Source organism: Octopus bimaculoides, chromosome 15 (assembly GCF_046866305.1).
Source record: "Octopus bimaculoides isolate indiv1 chromosome 15, ASM4686630v1, whole genome shotgun sequence".
Lineage (NCBI taxonomy): Eukaryota > Metazoa > Mollusca > Cephalopoda > Octopoda > Octopodidae > Octopus > Octopus bimaculoides.
Genome location: NC_142942.1, coordinates 23,094,689 through 23,109,149, shown reverse-complemented (window position 1 = coordinate 23,109,149; position 14,461 = coordinate 23,094,689). Strand labels below are relative to the sequence as shown.

Genomic DNA, 14,461 nt, shown 5'->3' with positions numbered 1-14,461 from the left:
TGAGCTTCAATGTCAGCTTTGGCATGGTTTCTATGGATGCCCTTCCTAATGCAAACCACGTTGTAATGTATATTGAGTACTTCTGAAACTGGTCATCGAGTGGCTTGCAAGACAGGAAAAGAGCTCCCTTGATTTAAGTGGCCATGGAAAGCGGACAATAAATGATGATGATGATATAGTTAATCCAATGTATTTATTTAGTGATAGATACATTTATTATATTATTATGGTTAGCCTTTAGTCTAATCTCTGTATTAAGTTAGTAAAATAATTTAATTACATTTTAATTAAAGGGAGATACATGAAAATGATGAACATTTTGAAGCCGATTGCCTTTGATGTGATCAGCTGCATGTCTCAGCTGTTTGACTACTACATGTACTCGGTAAGTACTAACACCACCACCAATACTATACATTACAAACTAAGCATTGCTATTATGCCGTGTACTACTGTTGCATCAGGTGCAACTACTACAAACCAAGCACATACTACATTCTGTTCTGTTACTATACAACACTCTGCATACCACAACTACTACATCACTAACTACAAAAACCAAAAATGTTGTTGTATAATATTACCCCCTCTACCTCGACTGTGTCTTCTGTGTCATGTGACCCTCCTCACATGTGCCCTGCCCTTTTGTTGTGTTGCACCTTCCTGTCATGTGACCCTCTTCTTGTGTTTCCCCATTTTCATAATCTCCGTCTTGTTTCTCCAGTCATATTTCCCCCTTTATTCTTATTCTCCCTCTCATTTCCCCACTATTGTTGCCTCATTCATCCATTGTGTTCCTCCCCCATATTACCCCCCCGTTCCCTCCTTGTGAATGTTGATTACCCCTGATGATTTCATTGGTCTAACCCTTTGTCTTTCTTTCTTCTAGGTCTACATTTTCTTCAGTTCTGATGGGGTAAGTACACATCATCATCATCGTATTTACCTTCACTGTCCCAATTATCATTCTGACTACCATCACCACACTTATCATTCAATCCACCACCACCACCACCATCTCCCCCATCCACTGATATCTCTCACCCCCCACCTCTCTTACCTTACAGCCAGAAATCAATGACATCACAATGAAAAACCGACTGAAAATTACGTTACAAAGAGTTGGTGAAAGTTTAATTGCTGATGGTTCTGTGTCAGTTGGCAATGGATTGGTGCCACCGGAGAAAACGGTAAGTTCTTTAAAACCAATTTCTGCATACTAGAGTCTGTCCCCTTGTTAGATTCCTCAGTCCAGCAGAATATCTTTGACTGAGAAGGCACACATCACCCACCACACTACCAACCACCACCTACCCCCCCTCTTCCAGTCTCTGTTTCCCATTAATTGTGTTTTTCTCTTTGTACAGGACAAGATCCGCCAGGCCTACCTCTCACCAACCGTCAACCTCACCAATCCTCAAAAACTATTTGGGCTTTCAGAGAGAATCGTTGCTGCTGAATCACTGTACGTTGGCCCCTGGAAGGGGTGCATTTTATTGCCTGATTGATTGATTGAGAGATGCTATGTGTTAATCAACTCCATTAGCTGATTAATTAATTATTGACTTGATTGATCAGGTCCAGTTGTTAAATTATCAATATTGTCATATGATGACAGCATTGCCCCTGCATTGCTATGACAATGCTGCCATAGCAACCTGTGTGATGGTTGTGTTGCCACAATAACCCAAGTAATGGTTGTGTTACCATAGCAATCTGTGTGATGGTTGTGTTGTCATAGTAATCTGTATAAATGGTTGTGTTGTCATAGAAACTGTTTGAGAATAGTTGTGGTCAGTCTGTTAGGTCTACTCTCAAGAAATTAAAGTGTATAATTGTGTTAATTATATTGGTATGTGTTGTTTATGATTATTTTTGTCTTTAATTGACAGTGTGTTTCTGGCCGAACAATTTGAATTCCTGCAGCCATACCTGGACAGTATGATTCCGGTCAACAAGAAAGCATTTCTCCAACAGTTTTATTCACAAGTAAAAAAAAAAACTTTGTCACATTTAAAAAAAATTTTGTAAAGACAAAATGTTTCCTGTTTTGTTGCAGTTTGAGGGTCAGATTTAAGTGAGACTAATATCCCCCTCCCCTACAAATGTGTGTGTGGAGGGTGGTGGCGCTTACAAGACCTCATTATTTTGCAAACTGGCTGACTCATTAAAGCATCACACAAAATACTTTGCTGTATATGTTCTGATTTCAAATCCCACCAAGGCCAACTCTGCCGTTTGTTCTTTCTGGGGGGTCAATAAAATAAAGAATCACTCAAGTACTGTGGTCAGTGGTATCTAGTAACCCAATCATCTCAAAAATTGTTGACCATGTTCCTAAATTATAAAATAATTATTCAGAGATAAAAATCGTTGCCAGGGCCACAGATTGGCTCCTGTGCAGGTGACATGTGAAAAGAAACATTCGAGCATGATTGTTGCCAGCGTCGCCTTACCAGCACATGAGCTGGTGGCATGTGAAAAACATTTGAGCGTGGTTGTTGCCAGTGCCGCCGGACTGGTTCCTGTGCAGGTAGCATGTAAAAACACCTTTTGAGCGTGGTCGTTGCTAGAAAACGCCTGACTTAGTCAATTGCTAAGTTCCATAGTATGGACTAATTCCCCTACCTCACAGCCAGGCTGACGTAAATGTTAATTAACACCAAATGAATACGAACCAATCAAGCAGGTGTCTTCATTTCTTTTTAAAAAAACGACTTCTTTTCTCTCCTAAAACCCTTTAATGTTGTCATCGTTAACATCTCTCCTTTTTCTGTTGCAGACTGTGAAGATGGCAAGTGAACTGCGTAAACCAATCTACCGTGTTGTGTCGTCGCAAGTGATTGATTACGGAAGCCTTGTCCAGCAGATGTCAGCAGTGAAGTGGGATGTGAAGGACATTATGTCCCAACACAACACATACGTTGACAGCATCTTGGAAGTAAGTTTTTTACTCTTCATCTCAACTTCTCTGTTATCATAAACAGCCTGACAGCTTTACTGTTAATGCCTGTATTCCAAATGTCCCCTCTCAAGAAAACACAGAAGAGTTAGTTATTGGAGGATTTGTTGACAGGAAATGTGAACAAGCATTACCGGTTACAGCCCAACCACAAATGGTGACATCATCAATTGTAGCTGAGCTGCAAATGGTAACTTCATGCTTCATAACACTGTAGTTTTGTAAGCATTCACTGATACAAATGTACACACACACAACTACAATGGGCTTCTTTCAGTTTCTGTCTGTGAAATTGCAAGGCATTGGTTGGCTTGGGGCTATTACAGAAGACACTTGGCCAAACTCTTCCATGATGACATAGAACCTGGAGCTGTGTGATTGAGAAGTGAAGTTCTTAACTGCAAGACCGTGCCTATCCACCCTTTCCTCTTTATCACTGTTTTACTGATCACTTTTCTGTCGCAGGTTTTATTCTGTGTATTGTACATGTCTTTCTTTATTTGACTAATACGTCGACTCGCTGTCGCCTCTTCTAAACTTTTTCTTCCGAGGAGTTCCAGGGCCTCTGAGAAATATATGAAATCATTCATTATCATATTTACAACTAAATGAATCCTTCATATGGTACCCATTCCTTATGTACTGTACCTTTACGTGATATCTATTTATTGGTTGATGTGTTTTGGCTCCACAAGGGACCAATTTATAATCCCATGAAATGTACCTTTATAGAACTATTCCTGGTGAACTTCAACAAAATACCTACATACAACTGAAATATACCTCCACATGGTTCCAATTTACAATGAAATGGAATGTATCGTTACATGGTACCTATTTACTGCTAGGAGGTATCTGTATCTTCACAATGTACTTTTTTAGATCTAGGTGCACTGTACTTTTGTGCAGTACCTATTCAAGGTGAAATGTACCTCCACATGGTACATATTTGCTGCTAGATGGACTGTACCTCTACTTTTTATAAATATTCACTGTTAGATGTTTTTAAGCAATATTCTTGAGAGCATCATAGTGGTCAAATCTCATCAACCCAAGCAATTATAGAATTAGTGAAGGGGAAAATGTTGTGTAATATTGCGATAACATTACTGTGATGTTGTGACATTGATGCTTGACAGATTTATTGGAGTCGGCTTTCCTTGAAAGATGAAATTCAGTAATAGCTTATCAAATGATGTCTCACAATTGTGATGCTGTGTCACCTGGATAACTTGATGCCTTTTTGTCTTCTCATTCGCAGAGTTTCCAAGACTTCCGTAATCGTCTTCATGAAGTTAGTCGTCATGTCCCGGTCTCCAAGGTTGTCCATGACATCATCTGGGAACACTGCATATCGTTGGCCAATCATATGTTTGTTGAGGGGTAGGTATGGACCCTGCTAAAGAGCAGGACACTCTTGTTAATTTGATAATTGTGTGTGTGATATGGCAAAGAAACTCCCTGCTTTTTTTGGTACCCTATGGGATGAGAGAGAAGATTGTAGTGATCCGTTGGCTGTGTGTTGTGGTGATGTTATGGATGTAGTTTTGTGATGGTGATGGCTGTAGTGGTGTTAATGTTGTGGTAGTTGTAATATAACATTAAACTGTGCAGCAGCTGATGGTGTTGATGCATTGGTGTTTCTGTTACAGCTATGCCAACGCCAAAAAGTGCACCAATGAAGGTCGTGCATGGATGCAGCTGGACTTTCAACAATTCCTCACCAAACTTGAGAAGTTTGCTGACATCAGGTAAACCTCCTCCTCCTCCCTCCTCTATACTCTTTGTACTCACACCTCTTAATGTTATATATACATGCATTTGCACCCACATGCTCACATTCTGCTACCCACAGCCCCCCCCCCCCACCAGGTACTGTTTCTTTTCTTGTACTGATTTCTTTCTTTACTGTGAATAAAGACTTGTTTTTTTCCCCACAAAAGTCAAATTCTTTTCCTTTCCCTTTTTCCAACAAACAAATCACTCTGAATCACTTTTGATCTTAATTTCTTTTTCTCTTTCACCTTTTTGAAATTTTCCCCACCCCTTGCAACCTCTCGCACTCTCTCTCTCTCTCTCTCTTCTTCCCCATTTGTTCCATTCCGTATATATATATATGGAAATAAACTCTAGCATCCAACGTATGCATACATGTATTTATACATATCCACACATTAACATCCGTTTTTCCATGCTAGCATGGGTTGGACGGTTTGACAGGAGCCAAATGCAAGCTTCTCTGTGAGTTCTTCAACAGTTACGATGGGATTTTGTTCCACCAGCGTTTGCAGGACATCCTCATCAAGCTCTACAGATCTTCCAGGTTGAGACTCGTCTTCTAGGCTGTAGTTTCTGGCTCGGAATTTCTGGAACCACCGTTGACACTGGTTTACGCTTATTGTCCGATCCCCATATACTGCATTAATATTCTTCGCACTTTCCATTGCGTTGTTGCCTTTACTGAACTCATAAAACAAAATATGCTGAATATGCTCCTTTATCACTTCCAAACTGTTAAAATCGAACTGTACACTTCAAAACTTGCACTAAGAAAAAGAACAAGGTAACATTACTACCTGCTTTTATAGCAAGTTGATGCAGATAGTCTATCCCGTCACCCTCCGACTTTTTAGTTCATAGTATTGAAAAACTGCATTATTTATGGGATTGCCCAGTATATATATATTCATACATGTGTACACATACCTTTATATATAATTATATTTACATGTATATGCACACAATAAGATCAATATGTACACCTTACAAATATACACACTTATAATATATTTATACACACACACACATAAGTACATATATTGTAAACGTATCTCCCACTCATATTTATACATACAAGTCTTTACATTTACTCCTCATCCATACATATATTGTCTTCTTCCTGCACAATGAATGAATGAATGAATGAAACCACTGCCCAGAGGCCAGTGTATCATAATGATATTCATCCTCTTATAATTTCCAGACCAATTCCTGAGAGAGAATATGTCGAGACTTACATCAAGGCTTATTATTTACCTGAAGCACAACTTGAGATTTGGTTACAAGACCACAAGGTGAGTAGTCATCAGAGACTTTATTCAAGTGGATATTGGGACAGTTACTTTGCTCCTGTGGTTAAAAAGGGTCTCAAGGTGAATACTGCAGCCAGTGCTGTCCACCTCTGGCTATTTAAGACAACAGAATGAGTTTTATGCATAATTTTGAACCCATGTGCTCTGTGTCTCTACATAGTATGGTACACTGTCCATTGTACTCCTCTGGTTGGTTATAAGGATCACAAAGTAAGGCGTGGTCAGTTAAAAAATGTTTAACATGACTAATGAGTGTAAAGTATTATCACAACACAATGCTGATAGCTACAGTTCATTGGTTAGACTGTGGTCAGCGTAGGTGTTTATAAATTTATCTTATCCATGTAGTCGGTCTAGAAATGTGAAGTTATAAGTTGATATGGCCATTGACTGACCAGAAAACACTACACAGTTTAGCGTTATGAAGTTAACGTTTTGGCTTCAGGCTGTGTGCAACGGTATTCAGGGGTCAGTGTATCTTTTTCAGAGGATTAGTCACATGTCTGTGTGTCACTGTCCCCCTTTGAGTACTCATTTCTTTAATGGATTTTTTTCCAGAGGAGTATACATGTGTGCCCCTCTCTCTGCAGAATCATAAAGGACTCCCTCTGGTCATGACTGACCATGGGATTACACCTAGAAAGTTACCGTCTGAGGCACAAGTCCTGGCAAGGTTGTTTTTGGAAGACCAGCGGTCATCCATTCATACCAGTCTCCACGCCACTGATGTTATCCGAGGGAAAGGCAAAGGGGCCGATACAGCTTGATTGCTAAAGCTGAGTGAACTGGAGCAACATGAAATAAAGTGTCTTGCTCAAGAACACAACACACAGCCTGGTCTGGGAATCGAACTCACAACCTCATAGATACTCTCACTTTAGTGTCTCTTTATCACTCTTTCTCTTTTTCCCCAGGAATACTCAAACAAGCAGCTGTTGGCTTTGATCACATCAGTGGACCACATTAACCGTAAAGCACGGCAACGATTGGTGAACATGGTGGAGGAGTTTGACAAAACAAGGAGATGATGATGATGAAAGTGATGGTGATAGTGATAATCATTATTATAGTGGTGGTGGTGGCCATGTACGTTTTTATGTGAGGAAAAAAATATGATCTGAGAAGAATGTATATGTCATAGTTAATAGTGTAGAAAACACCCTTAAAACATTAACAGGTGTGTGTATATATACACTTGTGAGTCTGTGTGTGTGTGTTTAAGTGTTTCATTGAAATACATTTTTATTTTCTAATGTTGATCAGTTAAATTGTACATCAGGACCCAGATTCCTGGTGACGAAGATAACACAACTGTACAACACCTTGTAATACTGCACTATAGTATTATACAATACTGTAAGTCTGCAGTTACTATTTACACTAATGTCTGTATCACACTTCTGGAAATCAAAAGCAAGTTCTGGTGGTACAGATTTTAATTATCCGAACTTGGGACCAATTATTAAAAACAAAAACATCTCACAACAGACAACATATCACATTCAGCATATCAGACAGACATCAGACCACCACGTCTCTCTCAACAAATAAGACATTCTTAATTACCAGTTAATATAACATTAGTTTATGTAATAGGCCCCATGGTCTGTTGAGCTCACTGATCAACTTGTTTGTTTATAGCAGTGGGTGGGGTGGGGATTAGAGGGCAGAATATTTAGGTTTGAAGTAAATACCTTGTGGTATTAAGTTGTGCCCCCTTGAAACTCTTTAGTTTATCTTGCCAAAATTAATTTTGCCTTACAGGTCAACTAATTACCAATGAAGGACTAAGTTCATTTAATGCTACCTCTATTTGCCCCTCCCTGGGGGGCCTTGTGCCAATGTTAGAAATCCTTATTGCCTTTTATTCCTCTGGGTTCAATATAAATATACCAGTCATGCACTGGGGTTTCAATATTAAGGGCATTGTGTCAACCTAAGATATCGAAGGGTGGGGGAAGAATTCTAAACGCCTCCCCCCCACCACCTCTATTCATAATACGTATAGAGGTGATGAGATTGTGTAACATTGATGCCTTTCTCGTCCTCCTTCAAAAGTGTAATGATTTCAACTGAAAAAAATCACAATTGGTTCATCATCTCAGTTATAAGATACGCACATGTAAGGGGGCAACTCAAGGGGTCGGCTACAAGAAGGGCATCCAGCTGTAAAAAACACTGCCTCAGAAAAACCATCCAACCCATCCATGCCAGCATGGAGAAGTGGGTTGTTACTCATCTACTGGTGTCAGTCTTTAGATTGTGGCCATGCTGGAGTACAACTGTGGCACAAAATTTTATTTCTTTTTGGTTCATTACATCCATCTCAATCTTTTCTCTGGTTCTTATATTAGCGACCTGAGTAGAAGGGAAGGCAAAGTTTACCTGGGCATAACTCAATACTATGTGCAGTATTTTTGTTCAACACTCCCCTCTCAATTCTGCACCCACCCCCCTCCTCCCAATCGCTAATGAACTTTCACAAACTTTAACATCAATTAAATATTTCATTCACAATCTTTGGGGATCAGAAACCCTGAAATAAAATAGATACCCAACTTACTGTGGAAATAGAACTTGGAACCACATAATTGCAAACTGCTTAACCCCCGCCCCAGCCATGGATCTGTTGCACCTTTTTTTTTTTGAGAGAGAGGGATTAATGAGATAATATTTACCTCTTATAGTTTGTGACCCATTGATTCCCATTTCAGGAACTTCTGCTAGTTCTAGTTAAGGGTTCCATTCTTTAGGAGCTGAGCAGGGCATGTTTTTGTTTTTATTTTTTTGTTGCTTAAATCTCAACTTGCGAGTGAAAGGTGTCAACTGGCTCCTATAAAGAAATAAAAACTGACAACCTACACTGTAAATAGAATAATAACAATGTTTTGTGACATAACAACAATACTTGTTACATTCGCAAGTTGACAGAATCCCACAAGGTTTAGGCTGTTTTTCTAACACATATCAAACAGTGTGTTGTCTGTTATTATTTGGTATGTAGGAGAGAACAGACCTAACACTTCCCAGCCCCTGTTGTCATTAGTAACCAAAACAGGGAGATCACAACCTAAAAGAGGAGCACAAATATACATACATACACACCATCTTTGAAATTGAACTCCCTGTTTGACAAATCTGTGTGTTGCGTGTGTGTGTCTATAAGTATGTCCTGTGTGTGCATATTTGAGGGCACCTATTTTATGTATAACAGCATGCTGTGTGTGTGTGTGTGTGTGTGTATATACACACACCCCTATGTCCCCCACCCCCTTTCACTAAGTGGACCAATTAAGTCGATTATTTAAGATAATTCCTTTCTGTACATAAATTTATTTTTGTTCAATAAATGTTTTTGTTTGTTTTTTTTTTAAGTTGACAAAAACTTTGTTGGTCATTTATTAATTTTGATATTTCATTGGAGTCACTGGCCAACCACCACAATGGCTGCAGTGAAGTTGTGAATGGTACCAAAGGGGTTTGACAGAGTGCAAAAGAAAGAAAAAACAAATGGACCCAAATTAAAGAAAAAAGTGTATTTAAGATTATATATATATATATATATATACACGACACTGCTTTCCCCCCTTCCCAGGCTACAGGCCCACACCCATACTGTTAGGATTGGCACTCTCAACGTCGACACGCTGAAAGGTAGATCTGGTGAAATTGTTGAGATGCTTGAACGGAGACGTGTAGATATGTGCTGCATCCAGGAAGTAAGATGGAGAGGAGGTTCTGCGAGGTTCCTCACAGGTACAAGATCTTCTGGGCAGGGAACACTGACGGGGTCGGGGGCGTAGGAATACTTCTAGCGGAGAAATGGGTGGATAAGGTAATCGAGGTCGTTAGAGTAAGTGACAGGGTACTTAAGATTAGACTAGGGCTTCATCATAGATTAGCTACTGTGACAGGGACCTTCTCTTTGTGGCTGGAGACTTCAATGGTCATGTCGGACGTCGTGCTGGAGGCTTCCATGGCATACATGGAGGCTATGGCTTCGGTTCCCGCAACGAGGAGGGAACCAGACTGCTGGAGTTCTGTGATGCAACTGATCTTATGGTCTGCAATACCAACTTCAGGAAACCTGTTTCTAGTCATCTACCGCTCCGGCAGACACTCTAGCCAAATCGACTACATCCTCGCCAGAAATAGGGAAAGAGGGCGGCTTATAAATGCCAAAACCTACCCTGGCGAAGAATGTACCCCACAACATAGGTTAGTAGTTAGTGACTTTGGGATCAAGGCAAAATGGGTGCCCAGAATTAGACCGGCTTGGAGAAGCGTGTGGAAGCTTAAAGACCCTGCAAATGGACAGAGACTTAGAGACAAGTTACTTGAAGCATTTAACGAAATAGAAGGGGATATAGCATCATACAACGTGGAAGACAATTGGAGATTTCTGCGGGACAACCTGTTGAAAGCCTCCGACCAGATCTGTGGGTGGTGTAAGGTCCCCTCTAGACCCAGAGTAACGTGGTGGTGGAACAAGGAGGTAGACAGGGCTATTAGACAAAAGAAACAGGCTTGGAAGAACGGTGGTAGCAGGGAATTGTACCAATGTGCCAGAAGGGAGGCTACGCGACCGGTTTATTTAGCCAGAGGGGAAGCAGATAAGAAAAGATTTGCTAATGTTCTGCACCGTGAGGACCAAAGACTCGAGGTATTTCATGTTGCAAGACAGTGTAGGAGAGAGAATAGTCATGTTGTAGGAGAGAAATGTGTTCGCATGGATGATGGTACGCTTGCACAAAATGAGGATGCAAAGAAAGAGGTCTGGAGATGCCACTATGATAGATTGCTTAATAAAGAGAATGAATGGGAGGAAGAGAGCCTGCCGTATGTCGACCCAATAGAGGGACCAGCTATCCGAGTTGATAGTACCAGGGTAGATAAAGCAATTAAGAGTATGAAGACCGGGAAAGCCCCCGGCCCATCAGGAATCACTGCAGAGATGCTCAAAATATCTGGCAGTGTTGGCTATAGCCTAGTCACCCGTATTACGAACCAGGTGATACACGAAGGAGTCATACCCAATGACTGGTGTAGCAGCATCATAGTCAACTGCTACAAAGGTAAAGGTGACGCTTTAGATACAAATAATTACAGAGGCATCAAGCTGTTAGATCAGGTTATGAAAGTTACAGAGAGGGTCATAGCCCAACTAATTAGGGAGCGAATCAATTTAGATGAGATGCAGTTTGGGTTCGTGCCAGGTAAAAGCACTACTGATGCCTTATTTCTAGTGAGACAGCTGCAGGAGAAATACCTAGCTAAGGATAAACCTCTGTACCTGGCTTTCATTGACATGGAGAAAGCCTTTGACAGGGTCCCCCGATCCCTTATCTGGTGGTCAATGAGGAAACTTGGGATAGAAGAATGGTTAGTGAGAGCTGTGCGAGCCATGTACAGAGATGCTGCCAGTAAGGTGAGGGTTGGAAATGAGTACAGCAATGAATTCCGGGTAGAGGTAGGGGTCCACCAAGGTTCCGTCCTCAGCCCCCTCTTATTTATCATAGTCCTCCAGGCAATCACAGAGGAGTCCAAGACAGGTTGCCCCTGGGAGCTCCTCTATGCTGATGACCTTGCCCTAATTGCGGAGTCACTATCAGAACTAGAGGAGAAGTTTCAGGTGTGGAAGCAAGGTCTAGAATTGAAGGGCCTTAGAGTCAACCTAGCTAAAACCAAAATCCTAATAAGTAGGAAGGTAGATAAAACACAAACCCCTTCAGGTAGATGGCCCTGCTCAGTATGTAGAAAAGGAGTAGGTAGTAACTCTATAAGATGTACCCGGTGCAAGCTATGGACACATAAGAGGTGCAGCAACATCAAAGGCAGGTTAACTAGGAAGTTAGCTTTTGTTTGTGGCAGATGTTCAGGTGCAATAAAGACTGTAAACAAACAGGAAACAACTTCTATCTCATTCCAGGGTGAAAAACTAGAGGTAGTCGATAGCTTCCGCTATCTAGACGACCAAGTTAGTAGTGGGGGTGGGTGCGCTGAAAGTGTAGCTGCTAGAATAAGAATAGCCTGGGCAAAGTTTAGAGAGCTCTTACCCCTCTGGCGACAAAGGGACTCTCACTCAGAGTAAAAGGCAGACTGTATGACGCATGCGTACGAACAGCCATGCTACATGGCAGTGAAACATGGCAAAGTTGAATATATACTTTCATTAAAGATACATATGTAAATTGATTTACATAACGAGTAATATAGCTTGGATGAAGTGCTTGATAAAAAGATATTCTTCCGACCGTTGACGCCTTTGAAATACATCCAGAAAGATGAAATGGTCACAGGAATATGGGAGACTACATTTAAGACAGCAAGTTGTGATCTGAGGAAATTTAGCTGCTATTTCTACCAGCTGCTGTGAGGAAAATAAAAAAGCTGCAATAAGAAGAGTTATGTACCTTGTTTAAAAGAGAGAACACAAAACATTTGATCTCATAACCTTGGAGATAGTAACAAATATATTTTAAACTTCACAGCCAAAGACTTTTAATTATTTTGGAATAAATGAATAGAATTTTGTGAGTAACACAATAACAATGGTATCAAATTTTGGCACAAGGCCAGCAAGATTTAGAAAGAAGGATTTGGTCAAATACATCAACCCCCCCCCCCCCTCCAGTACTTGACTGGTACTTATTCTATCAACCCTGAAAAGCAAATAGTTTTTAAATAAGGCACAAGGCCTGAAATTTTGGGGAGGGGTTAAGTTGATTACATCGACCCCAGTACTCAACTGGTACTTAATTTATCAACCACAAAATGATGAAAGGCTAAGTCGTCCTCAGTGGAGTTTGAACTCAGAATGTAAAGACATGAAATGCCACTGAGCGTTTCGCCTGATGTGCTAACCATTCTGCCAGTTTACCACCATAATAATAATAATGATTATAATGATTTCTAAGAGGCACAAAATCCCATATTGGTGGGAGATAATCAGTCGATTTATATTGGTTCCCTCAGCAAATGACTGGTACGTGGCATTTCGCCAATCCAGGGTTGATAAAATTAAGTTTCCATCGGTGGGATTTTAAAACACACACAAAAAAAAAAGTCACTAAATGATTCACAAGGCATTTGTTCGATGCTCTACTGGTCTGTTGCCAGCAACGATGAAGGGAATACGAAGCCTGTTGCAATGAAGTGGGTCCTGCCGTGGTCACTTTACTGAATGTCTACTTCAAAAGGCTCAACTGGACAACACTGACCAGTCTTCAGACATTTCCTCAGCCATTTTACGCTCACCACAAATGCAGCAGACGAGGCATAGCGCATAGTCGAGGCAAGATCCTGAAATATTAAGGAGGAACTATCACAGTAAATTATAGAGAGACAGAATAATGTAGGTATCTTTTGCTGGGGTGGAATAGAGAGAAAGAGTGTGTACATTGATTGAATCCAGGGCCGACTGTAGTGAGTGTGTGTGGGAGGGGGGAATGCCTAGTTCTGCTGTTATGTGGTTGATTATAGAGAATGATGACAAGTATTTCAAGGAGTGTAGAGTTAAACCAACGAGGACCAGTGGGAAGAGAAGTGGAACTCATTGTGATACTAACCTGTTTGAAACTACCCCTGGTTATTTAACAGAAATGCTCGCAAACTTCATATTTTAATTAAAATCTTTAAAAGCTTAGGCAAGAAACTTGTCATACATATGCAAACTGTTTGTCACAATTAACTTCTGGTAGGGACACTATTTCATTATGCAACTATATTACCAAGAATATTAAAGGCTTACGAGTCAATACTCTGTCCTGCCTGTGTTAGCAGTGCAATTCAATCACTTTTAAAGTTTTCTCTAGAAATTAGAGCGAGCACTGAAAGTTAAGTTTCATATATGAATACATCTGTGTAAACAGTGCCGGCTCTGACTTGTATAGAAAATTTTCTATACAAGTCAGAGTAGACTTTAAAAAGTGAAATTCTGAGTTGAGAAAGTTATAAATAATAGCATTTGGGTTAAAAAAAGACCCCTTTAAATGGAAAAGTCGGAGGCTGCTCAAGGGACTCAAACTCACATTTTCTGTAACCATGACAGATGTTCTACCATTGAACCAAAACAATCTTTTGAATTTCTTTTTCCATTTTAGAAGTTTTGTCCTTATCAGAGTTTGACCATTAAATAGAATTTCTTTCATGTTTTCTTGAAGTTTTGAAAGTCTTACAACGTAAACAAGAGAATTCTTATTGGTAAGAACAAGGCTTCTAAACTGGATAAGTTTGAAGAATTGCTTTCGTACAATGGTAGAGAATGTCTGTCATCTACAGAAGGTGTAGGCTTGAATCCCAGAGACAGCTTTTGACTTTGTCCACCCAAGGGTAATTTTTAACCCCCTTATTTACATGTTATTTGTAGATCTACCTACTTTGAGTTCCACCATTCTAACGGTTCTGC

At 40.3% G+C, this 14,461-nt stretch overlaps 2 protein-coding genes across 4 annotated transcripts in view; one reads left to right on the top strand and one right to left on the bottom strand.

Moving 5' to 3' along the window:
• Positions 1–9,439, top strand: part of LOC106874110 (syndetin) — a 33,643-nt gene extending 24,204 nt beyond the window's left edge. For both annotated transcript variants that reach the window (XM_089363572.1, XM_089363571.1), the window contains 10 exons: positions 294–385; positions 890–916; positions 1,068–1,190; positions 1,368–1,465; positions 1,893–1,989; positions 2,783–2,941; positions 4,224–4,345; positions 4,615–4,713; positions 5,946–6,036; positions 6,969–9,439. In XM_089363572.1, the coding sequence (XP_089219698.1) occupies positions 294–385; positions 890–916; positions 1,068–1,190; positions 1,368–1,465; positions 1,893–1,989; positions 2,783–2,941; positions 4,224–4,345; positions 4,615–4,713; positions 5,946–6,036; positions 6,969–7,082 (1,022 nt within the window). In that variant the 3' untranslated portion in view covers positions 7,083–9,439. The remainder of the gene's footprint in view (positions 1–293; positions 386–889; positions 917–1,067; positions 1,191–1,367; positions 1,466–1,892; positions 1,990–2,782; positions 2,942–4,223; positions 4,346–4,614; positions 4,714–5,945; positions 6,037–6,968) is intronic.
• A 3,091-nt stretch (positions 9,440–12,530) lies between these two features.
• The window catches only part of LOC106874113 (ATP-dependent chromatin remodeler CHD1L), a 36,657-nt gene continuing 34,726 nt past the window's right edge, over positions 12,531–14,461 (bottom strand). For both annotated transcript variants that reach the window (XM_089363570.1, XM_014921719.3), the window contains exon 25: positions 12,531–13,356. In XM_089363570.1, the coding sequence (XP_089219696.1) occupies positions 13,231–13,356 (126 nt within the window). In that variant the 3' untranslated portion in view covers positions 12,531–13,230. The remainder of the gene's footprint in view (positions 13,357–14,461) is intronic.